The sequence below is a fragment of the Leptodactylus fuscus genome, chromosome 2 (genome assembly GCF_031893055.1).
Source record: "Leptodactylus fuscus isolate aLepFus1 chromosome 2, aLepFus1.hap2, whole genome shotgun sequence".
Taxonomy (NCBI): domain Eukaryota; kingdom Metazoa; phylum Chordata; class Amphibia; order Anura; family Leptodactylidae; genus Leptodactylus; species Leptodactylus fuscus.
In genome coordinates this window covers 213,092,384-213,110,238 of record NC_134266.1, presented here as the reverse complement: position 1 = coordinate 213,110,238, position 17,855 = coordinate 213,092,384, and the positions used below count along the sequence as shown (strand labels likewise).

At 42.9% G+C, this 17,855-nt stretch overlaps 1 protein-coding gene and 1 non-coding gene across 3 annotated transcripts in view; both read left to right on the top strand.

Annotated features, from left to right (window-relative positions):
- The first annotated feature begins 12,804 nt into the window (after window positions 1–12,804).
- TPT1 (tumor protein, translationally-controlled 1) overlaps window positions 12,805–17,855 on the top strand; it is a 279,090-nt gene continuing 274,039 nt past the window's right edge. The window contains exons 1-6 of one of the 2 annotated variants that reach the window (XM_075265482.1): window positions 12,805–12,957; window positions 13,995–14,068; window positions 14,175–14,362; window positions 15,759–15,864; window positions 15,952–16,068; window positions 17,258–17,460. In XM_075265482.1, coding sequence (XP_075121583.1) covers window positions 12,930–12,957; window positions 13,995–14,068; window positions 14,175–14,362; window positions 15,759–15,864; window positions 15,952–16,068; window positions 17,258–17,260 — 516 coding nt within the window. In that variant the 5' untranslated portion in view covers window positions 12,805–12,929 and the 3' untranslated portion in view covers window positions 17,261–17,460. Of the gene's footprint in view, window positions 12,958–13,994; window positions 14,069–14,174; window positions 14,363–15,758; window positions 15,865–15,951; window positions 16,069–17,257; window positions 17,461–17,855 lie in introns of those variants that run through there. The other variant, XM_075265483.1, reaches the window with a different exon arrangement.
- On the top strand, window positions 17,050–17,180 carry LOC142196386 (small nucleolar RNA SNORA31). The gene has a single exon (XR_012715219.1). It is a non-coding gene; the product is annotated as a small nucleolar RNA SNORA31 (small nucleolar RNA).

Genomic DNA, 17,855 nt, shown 5'->3' with positions numbered 1-17,855 from the left:
ACTTAGTTCTGCAGTTATCTCTTACTTGCATGTCACTGCAGTGTTACATCTTTTGTAAGGCATCTACCTCAGGATAGAGGACTTCAATGAAGAGCGAGGAGTGTTCCACGTATTTCCCTATCTAGTGAGAAACTTGCAAGGGAAGCGCCTGGGCAGCAGCTCAGGAGAAGACAGGTCAAAATCAGCAGTGTGTTGGGCACGGTGAGGTGCAATGAAGCGCATATTGTGACTGTCCTGGGAGCCCTGGAGATTGCTCACCCAAGGGTCCTACTTACAACTTAGCACAAATGTAAAGCACCACAAGGGTTGTCAAAGTGTATAGCCCAGGGCAACACCGTTTCTCAGTGGTTAGCATTGCAGCCTTGCAGTGCTGTAGTAGTTCCGAGTTCAAATCCTGCCAGGAACAACATCTGCAAGGAGTTTGTATGTTCTCCCTGTGTTTGCATGGATTTCCTCCTATACTGGGTCTCACAATCTATATAAAAAGTGTATAGCCCATTGTGAGAGAATGGTGAAGCAGTCTGTTTGCCAGACCCAACTACTAGAGGGCTCAGTTGGGCCCAAATCCTTGATAGGATAATGAGTTATGAAAGCATCTGAAGATTTCCCTGATGAAGTCGGAGTATAGAGAGTTAGAGTTCATTTTGGATGGGGCTGCTGTGGTGTAGATGGGTGAAAGGGATCAAGGCTGACTCCAGCAGAGCCATTCCTCAGACATTAGTGCAAAGCTATATGTTCCAGATCTGGGGACAATGTAACTATGGGCCAGAGTCCACATTCCTAGACCCTCATAGAGAACTGGTACTGCGTCAGGTCACTGCTGTGGGTACCAGTGATATCTGATCACTGGTTGCAGAAGAGGAGTCTTCTGAACTGAGTACCTTGAGCAGGGAGCTGCTCCAGTGGGTGGAAATCACTTGATGGTGACAACATGGCAGCTACTTAGGCTGAGGCGTTCACTGAAAGTAGAGCTGGACTTGTCGCTGTACCAGCCATGGGCTGACCCCTGAAGAGGATCCCTGTAGACTACCTCCTGGGATCTGTTTGAAGATCTGCCCAGAGAATAAAATCTGTTGTAGTTGAGCTTTAATTTACTGGGACAGATGGGAAAAAGGAGGAAGACAACTTTGCAGTCAAATACAATTGAGACTGCCTCCACTAGAGGATTCAGGAGCTTAGAGGACAAGGTCTGGAGTAAATAGCCCCTTCATTTGCAGTTCCATCATATTAATAGACTGTTGTTTTGTATTTGCTAATTTGTTTAGGTAAAATACCTGCTATAGTGATTGCATGATTTGTACTGTGGTTGGAGAGCAGACTGGGTCAATGTACCTGTGTTAGTCCCTGAGACTTGGGCGACAGGTCTGAGAAAGCTGGTGCTTAAGTCTGAGAAAATTCCTGGGATCAGTAGTTTGTGGGTGGATCAAGCTAAATTCCAGGTGGTTTGCCAGGTGGGTCAACTAAAATTCCTAGGTGGGCTAGGCCCCAGGTATGTGTGGTGTATATATGCCACTCCTAAGAGGGATGGTACCTCAGGTGAGCACAGTAAATTTCAGCAAGTTGTAGGGTCCAAAGCGTATAGTTTGATTGAGAAAGTCTCAACTGGGAAGGTCTTAGGATAGTAAAGCCCATAGAATATGGAGTAGGTCTTATTCCTGTGGCTTAGTCTCCTTTATTCTATAGATGGGGTCTATGGAAAACACAGCCTGCTCAAAGATGCCATCCATGTGCTGTGTAATTTATTTCCACAAACCCACATCTGAGTGTGGTCATGTGTATGGGGCCTAAGGAGTTGTTCACAAGGTGCAAAATGAGTAATTCCTCTTTATTTTCCAGCTTGCAGCTACCTCCATCAAAGAGGCTTTCTGATGCAGATGAAAAGCCTAACCAGTAGGGAGTCTGGAGCCGTAAACTCCATGCCTCAATCAATCTGCAAGATCAAGCAGGACGCTTATTTTTTTCAGTGTCCTGCTGCGATCTCTGCCTCCCATTGAAAACAGGAGCCACTATGGGGCACAATAGTGTGTGTGTGTGTTGGGGCTACTATGGGGCATAATAGTGTGTGCAGGGGCCACTATGGGGTATAATACAGTGTGCAAGAATGCAGTTTGTGCAGGAAGGGGGCTTGGGAGGAGTCGGGGGCTGGTGGTGCCCCACGTCAAATGTTCACCTTAGGTCCCTACTATTGCTAGTTACACCACTGCCCTTTAAAGCACTACAAAATTCTATGAATGACTATAGCCTGTGGGTACATTTACATAAGCCATATTTGACAAAATAAGAAAAACCTAAACAAAATAAATCTAATTCCAGTATAACTGAGTGTGGTTGGCGGTGGTTTTCAAACCCATCTCATATAAATGTACACAGATCTAGAGTGCAGTATTAATGCATTTCACTTGTCCATGCATATTGCTGTATAGAAATGCAGCGGTATGCAGAGAATCTATTTATGCAGTGTCTGCACTGCAGCATGTTCCATGGACGTAAGGTCTAGCATAAGCCCCATAGAAATATATCTAGGTTTATATGAGCTGTACATTTGTGAACAGTCTTTGTTCTCTATTTTCTGGTGCAATACTATTAGTGCTACGGTTGTACACTAACACAAGAAACTACATCATTTTTAGCGACTGGAAAAATATACAGCATTTGTGTAGTCCTACCCTTAAAGCAACTCTCCAGGCAAAGCTGATTCACTGTGCTAGACTTAGTGCAGGGCCTGAGTGAGCAGAGTATGACATAGGAATTTGAAGCGCACCAAAGATTCCCTCAGGCCCTGCACTAGTTAAATGGGGAATTTATTAAAGCTGCCACTCCAGTTTTCAGGTGCAAAAGCGGCGCATTTTTTGCATACGGCCTTATAACATTATGCAATGATCTTACTCAATTCCCCCATTGAATCTGCTTTGCCTGGAGCGCTTCTTTAAAGAGCCTGTCTCACCAGGACAATCCCTTTATAATACAAAACGGAGGGTTTGGCATTGTTAACCCCTCCTGATGATCCATGGTTAATCACTGAGGGAGCTTCATCTAACCACCTAGGCTGGGTCCACGTGGGACATGTTCTCTGCTGATACTCAGAGTAAGCATTGTGAATTTACCACAGATTTCACCGTTTACATTGGCACTGGCAAGGCTGGCCTGGAAGCCACATTGAAAACCCACAGCATGAATGGTGAAGCAGGGGTTCAAAACCCACAGTGCACATGCATGTAGCTATAGGAAGTGCAGAGGTAGTAGTCGCTACTGGGCCTTGGAGGTTGAGGAGGCCTAAAGGCTCCATTAGAACAAAAGGCACCAGTATTATACATAGCACATGGCAAGTGGGAGCCGTTATAGATTTTGCCTTCTAGCTATACCTCTGACAGGGCAGTTCAATTTGCGCTGTGTTTTTGTTGGAGAGTGTTTAAATCTCCTCCACTTGGTTGCTATTGTACACTGCAGCAGGTTGGCCAACAGTAAGTCCATGATGGCTAACCCGCTGAGAGTATGATGCACATGTAGCCTTACTCCCGTGCATCAGTTGCTTCAGGGGAAGTGTAGCAAATGCGTATTGGATATACCAATAAGGAAAGTAAAACGCGCTCACTCGGACTAAATAGATAAGTAAAAACATGAAAAGTGTTTATTTTGAAGATTACGCGTTTCGGGGTTTTTTGGAGTCACACAGGATCCCACCCCTTCATCAGATCTAAAAAACAATTACAAAAAAAATATATGTATATATATATACTCATGTATTTTATACTAAAAATTTCTTCACACACAATAAAAGATATTTCTATGTTTCAAACGTTGTTGTATTCAATATTTTCAATATATTTCTTAATTAACTTCGTTCTATAGTATATTTTGCATAAATAATGTAAATAACCAATTTGCAACAATAATATGCATACATATACATATCCACACATGTATACACACATGATCCATTTGAGCCAATAATATGCCCATATACACGTAAATACACGCACCTATATGCATAAACTTACACATCGCACAGAGACATCTATGCGATTATTTGTGCAGATGGTAACTGGCATAATTGTATGCACAATAACATAGTATACAAGCCACTCACTGGATGTCAATGGCAAAGTGATTTCAAAAATACCAACAGTGAAATATTAACATAATAATAATACCTTTAGATTGTCAGCTTGAAGAGCATGCAGTTTGGATTACACGCTGCTCAGCGTCCTTTTAAACCCAAAAAGGCCGCGAGAATTTTCTAACCAAGCCTCGCTCCCATCGCGAGGCCGGCATTACACGCATGCGCCCCATGTTCACTTAGCCCGAATGAATGGGATACTCAGCGGGCCTTGGACAGTCGCGTGTGTGCGATTTTCTCTCTAGTGCGCATGAGCACCTGACGTGGGCTGCATTTATATTAATCATATTTGTATAAAAATCTAAAAACTCTTAAATTAAAATAACTAATTTTAATGAATAATAAACTTAAATCTATTCATAAACCATATTGTATATATTAGGTTTTGTACCCAACCATATATTATGTTTTCAGGATTAACGGATGTAACATATATATATTTAATAAATCTAATTGGTAACCAATTCCCTTGCTTCGTTTAAGCCCTTAGGATTAAGGGTGTTTAATTTATAAATCCAAAACATTTCTTTACGTTTAAGTTTTTCGAAGCGATTTGATTCAGAGATAGGTATTTGCTCAATTGTTGTTACCTGGAACTGTTCAAAGTTACACTTATGGTTATCATACGCATGTCTAGACAGACTATGCTTCTGATAGCCTTTTTGTACATTGTGTCTATGACCGTTAATCCTTACTCTTAACGATAGGGTAGTGCGACCTACATATTGTAGGCCGCATTTACAGGAGATTAAATATATAACAAAATTTGACTCACATGTAAGATGCTGTTTAATTAAAAAACTTTCTTTTGTGCTATAACTTATAAAATTAGTTGTATTATGTTTAATAGATTTACAGCATTTACAGCGGGCTTTCCCGCATCTAAAAGCCCCCTTACTTAAATCCAAAATAGTATCTGTAATTGGTGAAAGATTCATTTTTTTAGGAGATCGCAATTTGCTCGGTGCTATAATATTTTTAATTGTTCTAGCCCTACGAAATGTGATATTTGGTTCATTAGGTAAAAGCTTCCCCAACACCGGATCGTTTTTTAGAATATACCAGTGTTTACCTAGGACCTCCCTAATTGTTTTATGTGCTCTGTTATATGTGGTTAAGTAGTTCATTTGCCATTTTTCTTTATTACCCTCAGTATCTATCTTTTTGACAGAGTTTGATACTAAACATTCAGCTTGCGTTAATTTTTTTGCTCTTAATTCTGCCCCTTCTATCAAACTCTGGGGATATCTTTTTTCCGTGAACCGTTTTTTCATTATTTCACCTTGTTTTTCATAATCTTTCATTAGAGAACAGTTTCTCCTTAATCTTTTAAATTGTGAAAACGGTACATTTTCTTTCCACTTGTGATAGTGGTCACTATGGAAATCTAATAGATTGTTTCCATCTACTTTTTTGAAGAATGTTTTTGTAATAATTCTATTATCAATGGAACTAAGGACCAAATCGAGATATTCAATGTGTTGTTTTGAAAAATTACTTGTAAATTTAAGTCCCCATATGTTATCATTCAAATAGTTGATGAAACTATGTAGGGCTTCAGGGGAAGTGTAGCACTATATGGCCCCATTCAGACGGGCAGATTTTGTCACCGAGAGTGACGCGGTGAGCCGTGTCACTCTCGGGCCAAAATCCGCCTGCCACGACTTCCGACAGTTGAGGCTTTTCCCTCCGGAGTAGGCTCAAATGAATGGGCCGACCCCGGAGGTTTGCTGCCGCAAGGCGGATGCCGAGACTCAACGAGCCATGGAATCTGTCTGAAGAAAGGGCAGCTAGCGGAAAAAAGAACGCTAGCGGTCCCCATAGACCACCATTGTGAGGGGGCGGATTATGACGTGGATTCTGCGCCATAATCCGCCCCCTCTGTGCCCGTGTTAACAGGCCCTAGTGCTGAGTATTGCATGGCCTATAGACTCCTTATGCCTTCATGGTATTCCCTCTAAGGAGAACCAGTGTGCTTTAGATGACCACAAAGGCCTCTGACCCAGCCCATCCAGTACTGTTTTGTACTGATAACAGCTATCTGCAGATGTATACCTGGTTTGGCTTACATCAAAGTTCAGGACTAGAGCCCTCTCCTTACAAAGGATACCAGCTGTATAGTAGAGCAGACACCCAAACTCAAAGGGGTTGTCCAGTCTAACATTTTATTTATTAATGAGGCGGGAGGAGGTGAAAAAAAAAAAGGAAACCATACAGGTAGTCACGTCTCCAGTTCCTTTCCTGAGGCCTCTGATTGGCCTTAGCAGTCACATGACGGCCTCAGTGGAAGGAAACTGGGAAGGCTGCCAAGCTGCAGGACCAGACTGCCCTGGGAGGATACGGAGCATCAGGGACAGGAGAGTACGTCTGTTTGTTTTTTTACCTCCTCTGGCCTAATTCGAAAACCTCTTTAACCCCTTCCCGCCGAAGGCACTTTTTGACTTCCTGACCAAGCTCGATTTTTCAAAACTGACATGTGTCACTTTATGTGGCAATAACTTTGGAACGCTTTAACTTACCAAAGTGATTTTAAGATTGTTTTCTCGTAACACATTGTACTTCATGTTAGTGGTAAATTTTGGTTGATATGTTTTGTGTTTAATTATAAAAAAATTGGAAATTTGGTGGAAATTTTGAAAAATATGCATTTTATACAGTTTGAAATGATGTGCATTACATACAGATAGTCAGACCGCCAAAATTATATCATAAATCTCATGTCCCAGATCTCTGCTTTATGTCGGCATCAAACTTTAGTCACCCTTTTAATTTTTACGGACATTATAAGATTTACAAGTGAAACAACAATATTCAAAATTTTCAAGAAATTTCCAAAACCCATTTTTTAAAGGGCCTAATCCAGTTATGAAGGGGTTTTGAAAGACCCTTGTATTAAAGCCCCCCATAAATCACCCCATTTTCAAAACTGCACCCCTTAAATAAGCCAAAACAACATATACCTAGTAATTTAACCCTATAAGTGCTTAACAGGAATTAATACAAAATGGAGGTGAAATTTTCAAATTTGAATTTATTTTACTAATATTTTCGTTTAGCCCTAGAATTTGCACATTCACAAGGGGTTAAAGGAGAAAACGCATCCCACAATTTGTTATGCAAGTTCTCCCAACTACCATAGTACCCCACTTGTGGGTGTAAACTAATATATGGACGCACAGCGAGACGCAGGAGGGAAGGCGCGCCAAAGAGCTTTTAGAGGGCAGATCTGGCTGCGATCAGTTTCAGGAGCCATGTCGCATTTACAAAGCCCTTGAGGAGTCAAAACAGTGGAAACCTCTAGAAAGTGACCCCATTTTGAAAACCGCACCCCTCAAAGAATTTATCAAGTGATGTAGTGAGCATTAGTAACCCCGAAGTGAATGTGTAAGCTGTGCGGAGTAAATTGGGCACACCAAATCCCATTCTATTCTCCCACTAGCTCCTATGACATGGACGGGGTAGAGGGGCATTCTGGGGGATCAGCGCTGGTGTATTATCTCTCATAAGCTCTAAATATGGGGGGTCCCCTGAAAACGCTCGCACCGCTTACACATTTCCTTCTAGTCGCAGCCACTTATGTCCTAATGATTTGGCGACTTTTGGGGTTTTTGTCTTCACATTGTACAAGGTAGATTTTTATTTTTATTTTCTGGCAATGTGGCCATATGAGGGCTTGGCTTTGGTATTAGATGTGCTTTTCAATGCCACCATTTTGGGGCCTGTAACTTATTGACTACATTTTATTAACTCTTTCTGGGTGGGATGTAAAAGGAAACATCAATTCTGGCATTGCTTTTTAGCATTTTTTTTTTTTCCCCGTGCAGCGTACAGCATAAGTAACATGTTACCTTTATTCTGCGGGTCAGTACGGTTACGGCGATACCTCATTTATATGATTTTTTTAATGCGTTGCTATTTGTGCAGAATAGAATTCAATTCAGGGAAAAAAATCTATTGTTTTTGCATCGCCATCTTCTGAAAGGCGTAACGTTTTTATTTTTCGCTAGACAGAGCTGGTTGAGGGCTTATTTTTTGCGGGAAGACCTCTTCTTTTTATTGGTACCATTTTGGTTTTCATCTGACCATTTGATTACTTTTTATCGAACATTTTGTAAGGGAAAGGTGGTGAATAATCATTATTTTGTGCGGTTTTCTACGTTTTTTTTTTACAACATTCGCCGTTCGGGTTAAATAATGTTTTAATTTTATTGTTCAGGTTATTACGGACGCGGCGATACCAAATATGTAATGTTTTTTTCTATTTTTCTTTATTTTACATAATAAAACATTTTATATGGGGAAAAAGGGATTTTTGGGGCTTTATTTATTTATAATTTATTTTAAACTTATTTAAACTTTTTTATTTTGACTTTTTTTTCCTGTCCCCATGGGGGATTGAAGCAGTGATCGGCTGATCACTGCTTCAATAGAGATACGCTGCAATACACGTGTTACACGTGTATTGCAGAGTATAGGAAGCTGTCAGCCTGTGTAGACGCACAGGCTGACAGCTTCATTTACGGCAGGCTCGGCCAGGCGCGAGGACGGGGTAAGTGAAGGGGCAGACCCGGGGTCACTGATCAGACCCCGGTCTGCCCCCTACGAACACCGGCACGGGGGGTGCCGATCGGCACCATACTACACTGTAACCCCGGAGGTGCCGGTGGTCATGTTGATCACCGGCATCTCAGGGGTTAACACCCGCGATCGGACCGGTTCCGACCGCGGGTGTTACGGGGCATTGTCAGCCGTGTATTACGGCTGACACCCGCTGTGCATGGTGCGCACAGTTTCTGTGTGCGCACCATGCATCCGCAGTAATAGTACGGCGGTTTGCGGGAAGCCCTTCCCTGCAGCGCCGTACTATTACGGCGAATGTCGGGAAGGGGTTAACAGCAGCTAATGGTTTCTGAAGCACTCGCGGCTGTTCACCATTTAGATGCCATGTTGGACCGAATAACTGAACCCTCTCTCGCCCGTCCTAATGTCATTGGGCCAGTGATCTGTTGCTATGACAGGTGACAGACTATTGAAGGCCAATGATAATAGACTTCACACAGACAAGTAGTATTTTAACTTGTTTATTAATCCCCAGATTGGTGTAATTGCAAGTAGATAAATCCGGCAACATTGTTATATGTCATAGACATTGTAAGGTGTTAATTTAATACAATTTGTAGAGTAACAGTGAATCGTTTTTTGGTCAAAAACTGACCTTCCTCAGACTCTGTATCTTCAAGGCCCAATAATCTCCAATAAATCTCTAAATCAGAGGTGTAGGTGGCTTAAAAATGAGGGAAACAGCTAAAGAGACAGGTTGGGATCCTATTTCAACATGGTTTATAGCAAGCCACCCAATACCCTGCTGATAAAGCCTATTGAAGGCCATTACACACTGATGCCATAAAGTAATGATGGTGGAAGTTTTTATATGGCTTGTCTTTTGGTCTTTGAAACCACTCAAAAGGTTTCAGTACTTCCATCTTGGCATTCCAAATGTAAAAACGTATTAATTTAATTAACTTATACATTTATTTCTGCTTCACCATAGCAAGCTAAAAAGGTCTTATTTTTTGCAGGACAGGCTGTAGTTTCTATATGAACCAATTCATTGAACTAAAATATTTCATTTTTAATCATCAGGAAAGGTCATAAATTAGGGCTTATCTATGTTATACACAAAATTTACGAGTTGAAAGTGGATGTATGAAAAAGCGCTAAGAGGTATTGAATGGCAACTCTGGAACAAACAACATGCAGTGAAAACAGTGAGGCTGAGACCCCACATTGCGGAAACGCCCCTTGTTTTGTTGCAGATTTTGCTGTGTTATTTATTTTTTTAGCCAAAACCAAGAATGGCTACAAAAGCAATGGGAAATATATAGAAAGTTCTCATACTTCTCCCTTCTGCTTAATCTACTCCTGTCTTTCGCTCAAATAACTGCAGCAAAATCTGCAAAAAGCTGCTGGAAGAGTCATAATACTCATAGGCTTATCAAGACTGTAAATCAGTAGGGGACCTGTGTGTCAAACCTTGGTAAGAACTGCTGTGGTGAGTTTTCTTTTCGAGGCCCCTAACTTTACTTTCTCTCAGAATTTTTCATGCTTTTATGTACCGTATATACTCGAGTATAAGCCGACCCGAATATAAACCGAGGCCCCTAATTTTACTTGGCTGGTCATAGACCCTCCCTCCTAAAAATAAAAAAAAAAAAAAAAATTTTTTTTATTTTTTTTTTTTGCTGACTTGAGTATAAGCCGAGGGGGGCTTTTTCAGCACAAAAACTGGGCTGAAAAATTCGGCTTATACTCGAGTATATACGGTATGTTATCCGCGTGCTGTTAGCTACAGAGCTCCTAACCGGGATATTTAGAGCGGGATCCCAAGATTCCAATGTTGTTATAACAAGAGTCACTTGAACTACATGCCAATAGGGCAAGTCTGAAAAATTTTCCCCTTGCCCTGGGTGGTGCATATACTATACTACTGAACTTTAAGAGTCCCACCAATGGGAAATTCAGCGTGTTACAGCAGCATAGATAATACAATAGTAATACAAAATAAATAGGATGGATAACGTCTGTTTTCTAGTCCACAAAACAAATAGTGTGAAGCTAACCAGCCTAAAAGTTTCTTATTGCCTCAACCACACTCACACTGTCTGAATAGAATGAAATCCAATAATCCTTCAGTTCATTGGTTTACATCTCTATGGCCACCAACCCTTGGAACTCCCAATAAATTGTACTTGCCCTTCCCTTATCTGTTGCACCCCCTAATACCGCCCACTGCACAAATAAAGGGCCAATTGGATCCCTTCCTTTGTTCCTGCACTGGTGTCCTTCTTCCCCAACTAGTCTGTCCATCTAGTTTAGACCATCGCCCGACTACACACAATCCAGTGATTCCATTAACGTGACCACAGGGGGCCCCTAGCTGATAACAATGGCTCTCCTCCTGTCTCCTCCTCTGAGTCTCCAGCACTCTTAAGTTTGTGCAGGAAATTACTGTATATATCTTAGGCCCGATTCACATCTGTGTTCGGGTTTCTGTTTGGGAAGTCCACTTGGGGATCCCCCGGAACAGAAACCTATATGCATTAAATAGTGGTTAACTAAAGGAAATCCACAAACCCTATAGACTATAATGGGGTCCGTGTGTTTTCCACACAAAACATGCGGGGTAGGGTGGGGGTGCACAAGTGGACTTCCCTAACAGAAACCCGAACGCAGATGTGAACCGGGCCATAGTTTCTCAATCCTCAGAGCCATATAGCACATATTATCTTTTTCCATCCATTGTGGTTTTCAGTTATTCAGTAAAACATGTCAGCATTTACCAAGTCACAGGTCGCCAACCTTGAATATTGGCCATACCCCAGGCCTCCTAAATGTCCCGAATTCTGTGAAACATTCCCGGATTCGGCGTCCTGTCCTGCAGTCCCGGTCAGTATGTCTTGGAGGACGCAGATGAGTTGAATACACCGGTGAGTGAAGCAGGAGCTGTGGCAGACACAGCTCCTGCTTCACCACTGTCCTCCGGGCCCAGAAGCTGTAGTCGCGATGTGATGACGTCACTCACATTGTGCCTACAACTCCGTGACTGAGACTGCAGAGAGAGATGTGGGGGATCAAGGAAAGGTGAGTATAAGTGGTTTTTATGTTAAATATTGAGGAGGAACATGATAAGGGGGGACACATGAAACTAGGGGTAGATGAAGGAGAGGGACAAGAAACTAGGGGCAGAAATGGAGGGGGGGCATGAAACTGGGGCAGAGATGGAGGGGGGCATGAAACTGGGGGAGAGATAAGGGGGGGCGTGAAACTGGGGGCAGAGATGGAGAGTGGTGACATGAAACTGGGGGCAGATGAAGGGGGGACATGAAACTGGGGGAGAGATGGAGGGGGGACATGAAACTGGGGGAGAGATGGAGGGAGGACATTAAACTTGGGGCAGAGATGGAGGGGGGCATGAAACTGGGGGCACCAGGAGAGGGACTTAATGCTGTGGGGCAGTTGGAAGGGAACATTATGATATGGGGATATATAATGTACAGGTGACTGTAGGAGGATTATACTGTGTAGGGGCACATTAAAGATGGGCAGAGTCAACGTAATAGTGGGTGGATCTAAATTTGCCATGGTGCGCACAGCGCGCCGCACATTTTCTCCCTCTTTCTGGTCTTCAAAAGTTGGGAGGTCTAATATTACCCTGTCTAATATGGTGTCACAATAGCTGAATAGGGCTACAGTCACAACTTGGTAATAGTCCATCTGAAATCACAGATGCAGCTCCAACCATTTTGTCCAGCGATGGCAGTGAGACAATAATGGCTACCCAATTGGGGTCCTATTACAGTAAATGGGCTCATCCATTCTTCTGATCCTACGACAGACCAGAGGACTAGATGAAACACACCCTTAGGATTCCTTACAACACACTTCAGAAAGTCCTGAAGGAGGGCTGGGATCCGCTCCATTTCTTTACATCATCAACAAGCTTCAAGTAATAAAACTTCAGCCCGTTTTCACCGCGACCAGCAGATGTCGCTGCAGACAGAAGAATCCCAGAAGCCGCGGTAATAGCGCAAAGGGGCGGGGACTATACCGTGCCAGGTCCATACCTCGGCATGCTGCTTCCCCTCCCCCATTAGGTCGGCACTGCGCATGCGCCGAAGGCGTCACTAGGGCCGCGCCGCCCCTATATGAAGCAAGTGAGGCGCTGACTCGATCCTTTTTCCTCCCCACCCTTCGCCGACACTGAGGCTCCCGTAGACCGCTCCGGGACTCCAGCGCCAAACCCGCCGCCACCATGATTATCTACAGGGATCTTCTCACCGGTGAGTAGCGCCTTGTCTCCTCTATGTGACGGCGCTTTTATGCGACTTAATTATCTCTTGGGAGGATTATAACTTTACGGCGTGTGTAGGCCGCGGCGTGAAGCGCCCCCTCGTGTACAGTGCTGTGCCGGTGCTCTCAGCGATACTCAGGTGCTGACCGCGGAGCGGCTGCATTGTGTGAGCGGGATCTCACGTGCTGTGTGCCGGGTGAGGCGCTCCGGGCACTGTCGGTAGCCGGGTGATGGTAACGCCATGTGTGATACCCACAGTCTCCTCGCTGTGCTCGGTCTTTCTACACAGACGCGACCGTTGCGATTATCGCGGGCCGAGCCTGCCAACCCTGTGGAGCCGCCATCGTGACGTCTCGCCCTCTGCTTTCTGCGTCATCACCGGGAAATAGGCGGGAATATGCGGCTGTCGGGGGAGGGGCGTTGCCGGGCAGATTACAGGGGTGGTGTACTTGTGTAGAAACTTCTGGCTGCGGCACTGCCGGCCCTGTGTGCAGGGAGCCGGGACACACTGCCCTAATGCAGTGCGCATGTGTGTACGGGCCAGTCACGTTCCCGTGTAGTCGGGTACTTACGGTAGTGTCGCCATAGACTTGTATGTGGGGCGGTGCAGGCATAAGGGATGTGGACCATAGCTTATAAGGATGTGGGAGGGGTACAGTGTGTATATACACAGCAGCATGGGGCACTCTAATATCCTACACTCATTAACGTATTATAAAGAAACCTACTGACTGCTATCTGTTAGTGAAGGAGACCATCTTGATCCTTGCCCAGGTCACCATGTTTCCCCTATGGGCTGCTTACCTCCTTCATGGTGGCTCTCCTGTCCTTGCTTTTTGTCTGGTTTGGGATTGCCGAGACTGTATATAAGTGCCGTGCACCCCACCCCAAAAACAAACTAGCTATAAAACTGTATAACCTGAGGCTTGTGGCCTTCTAGGCTATAACAGCCTGTCCTGATGTAACAGTCTGTGGTATTATGCGATGGTCTTCATGTCTTAAGCTTTAGTGTTTCTTCTATTGTAGGAGATGAAATGTTCTCAGACATCTACGTAATCAAAGAAGTTCTTGAGGGGCTCTGCTTTGAAGTGGAAGGAAAGGTGAGTTTCTGTTTCTTTGTTACTGGTTCTTGGGGCTGTTTTGACTGCTTTACCCTTCAGAACATGATGAACTTTATCTTTTGCTTACAATATATTTCTGTTTTAGATGGTGTCCAGAAAAGAAGGCGAGATCGATGATGCCCTAATTGGTGCCAATGCATCTGCAGAGGGCGGGGATGAATCAATAGAATCAACACTGGTCACTGGGGTTGACGTAGTATTAAACCACCACCTTCAGGAAACGTGCTTCACCAAGGATGCATTCAAAGTGTATATTAAGGACTATATGAAAGCGTAAGTGGTCAGGCCTAATACTGCTCACTACTATTTTTGCATGGCTCGCACCCAGGAGAAATATAAAGTCTGAGCTACTGGAAGCGGTGCGCCATCTATGACAGATGTGCTTACTTTACATGCTGGACTAGAGGTGCAGAAAATCGCTCATTGATCTGAATACCTGATGTAGAGGCATGATGATTCTTCCCCCTTTCTCATCAATGACACGTGAGGGGGCTGTATGGCACAAATAATGTTTGTTCAAGCACCCCCACCGTTCTTTATTATACAAAATATAAAGAGAAAACGTAATTGTTGATGCATTGGAAAGCCAGGTGGGTCAGACTGAGAAACTGGATTCTGCCTGTATTTCCTGGACTCTGAGAATCATAGCCATCTATGATGCTAGAAGTCCCAGCCTTGTCATGACTCTACTGTAAGTGCCTTAGTGTGGAACAAAGGTCTCCTTGGAAGTCCAGGTCTGGGAAATGTTTGTCATATGGTCTTTCTCCTGGACCAAACTCATCTCTGAAGTGTCCCATAGCTCAAAGATTACCGATAAAAAGAAGAAACAGTGGTAATGTAATTTCCCACCCACTTTCATCCCACTCATTACTGTAGTGGGTGGACGACTTTAATAACCTTATTGGAGGCTTATAGACTTAGAGTTTATTCCACAAAGAATACTTATCTTTTATCCATATAGATTTCCCTTGCTGGCCAGGACAGCTCCACATTGCAATCCCATCCCACTGAAGAGAATGGCAAAGTGCTGGCTCTCCACTGAAGTGTCTGGTCCAGCAATGAGATTTCCTATGTTGTGACTTCAGCTGGGGGCTGCAGTCAGGGTGAATGCACAACAAAGAACAAACTTCCTTTTTTTTTTTTTTTTTTTTTTTTTTTTTTGCGACTGGTGGGGTGTGTCTACGGTTTGATCCCCTGCAGATCAACCATTTATATGCTAATCTAGGGATGGCACTTAAAGATGGTGATGTTTTGTTCTGTCGGCAATACTGAAATAATACTGCTTCTCTGCCATCCTCTCCTGTGAACAGATAAACAGTTTGCCTTGTTGCTCATGGTAATCTGTGCAGGATTTGTAAAGTGGTCTTGGGAGTTAAAGCTTCATGGTCTGCTGACTAGGCAACTTTGATTAGCCATTTTGATAAAAGGGACTTTTTTTTTTTTTTTTTTTTTAAGCTAGTCTGTGACCTAAGTAACCCAGTAATTTAATTTTTGTCTTCATGCTAATGGTTGAGCAATGTATTAAGGTGTGACAATGATGGTGAATGCAGAACTCCTTCCTATGGAAAAAAAGACTGCGCTATTGTGTGTAAAACTTGTCTGGGGAACTGCAGACTGGCTTAAAATTTCGTTGTAACTTTTTTTTTTTTTTTTTTTTTTCCTCCTACAGCATCAAATGTAAACTTGAGAAAGATAATCCAGATAGAGTAAAGCCTTTCATGACTGGTGCTGCAGGAAAAATCAAGGACATTCTTGGAAACTTCAAAAACTACCAGGTAATTTTTTTATTTTTTTTCCTTTATGCAGATTAGATGAAGAAAAATAGTCTCAGCAGTCTTTAAATTTGCATGTTGTATATCTAGTTTTTTACAGGAGAGTCTATGAATCCAGAAGGTATGGTGGGTCTTCTAGATTTCCGTGAGGATGGAATTACACCCTTTATGACATTCTTCAAGGATGGCCTTGTAATGGAAAAATGTGTAAGTTGATGGCTTCACTCTTATTAAGCATATTATTGGCCTAGTGGTTGGGGCTTGTCATTTAGGAATTAGAGCAGCCTTCCTTTCTTCCATATGGTACTAGTTCTTAGATGACCCTCATCCTTCAAATTAAATTTGCTGGTTAGGCTTTTAAAAAGTCTTAGACAGAATTGCAGTCCTGGAAAAGAGAACCCCAATATGTACTGGTTTAGCATCGTACAGTAATTAAAGTCCTTTACGCTAGGTTCACATTAGCGCTTGGATTTTTGTTGCTTTAGGTGCAATTGAATGGAAACCTAATGTGCTTAAAAAAGCAGTTACCCATGAACCCTACAGACTGATGGGGTCTGCCCAAAAAAAGCAAAGACAAGTCGTTGTTTTTGGGGGGTTTTTAGCAGTTTTGGGGACAAAAATCCCAAACAGTAAGGACAGTGTGAACCTTGCCTAAACTGGATCACTGTCAGTATATCTGAAGGACACCAATTCTTATCCCAATACCTCCTTATCATTAGGAAGTATGATGGAACAAGATGTGAACCCTTACTGGCCGCACATAAGTTCTTGGTTGCTTATAGCATACTTTCAACTAAGGGATTCAAATGAGGCTATGGTAAAGTAGACTTCCATTAGTCCTGGCAATGTTCAGATGTGATAGTGTCAACTACTGCAGATCTGCAATACAGAATTCAAGTGCAAAACTCCCTCCACATCCAGTGTAAAATCTGCTGAGGAATTGGAGCTTTCAGTTCATAGTATAGTCAGCCCTGTGGGTAAAGGACTGCAGACTATATGCTTTGCAGGGACACTAGTGAAATATATAGGTTAATCTGAATGTAGCATGCAGACTCTACAAGGTCTACTAGGAGATTAAGTGAAATCTGAACACTATCTAATGAAATGGGTAGACTTGCTGCTGCTTGACCAAATGAGTTGAGGAACTGTTTATCTGACTTGTGGTTTTGATGACTTATCCAATGCGCTCTGCATCTATTGATAGACCATGAGCCCCATGCCGTTGCTCTTTGGTTTGCACTGAGATGCTATAGCAATATTCCTCGCGCTTTCTGTGTGTCCAGACTGTGGCTAAGCAGATTGAATAGGGGAAAACATAGATTGCTAAATGTTGGCTTTATATGTCTTTTTTTTGTTTTTTCTTCTGCTTGCTGATATGTTTCCACTTTCTTTACAGTAACAGAACTTTGTTCATTTGTCATCAATCTGCTGCTGCTTTACATCCATACAACACCAGGATTAAGCAAAGTCTTGAGACCTTCTCAAACTGGACTGTTATCATCATGCTACGTTTCTTTTGACCCTAAATTATTGGAGCGGAGACATTATTTTTAAACTTTTGTCATTTAGTCCAAATAAAGTTGTCGGCCTCCACTCTAACTGATGCATCTCTTCCATTTTCTGCGTATCGATCTGATCTTGGATGTACCAAGAAGTTTTAATTGTCGTGAAAAAAACCCTCCTGTGGCTAAAACTCACAGGAATACTGTCTAATGGTCTGGTTGTCAGACTTCAGAAAGTATTGTAACTGCTAATACTTGATACTTGTATATTAGATTACCTGCGCTGCCTGCACTACGGGGGAATGTTCACACATGTCTGTTAATGGTTGGGTCAGATTTGCTTATCAGAAGGAAATGCTCTGATCTCTATCATACATCTTATGTCATCTTATACATTGCATGTAATGTGGGACTGAGTAGTATCCTGGAAAAAGGGAAGTTGGCCACCTATTTGGGGGGGGGGGGGGGGGGTGTCTGGGTTTTTTTTTTTTT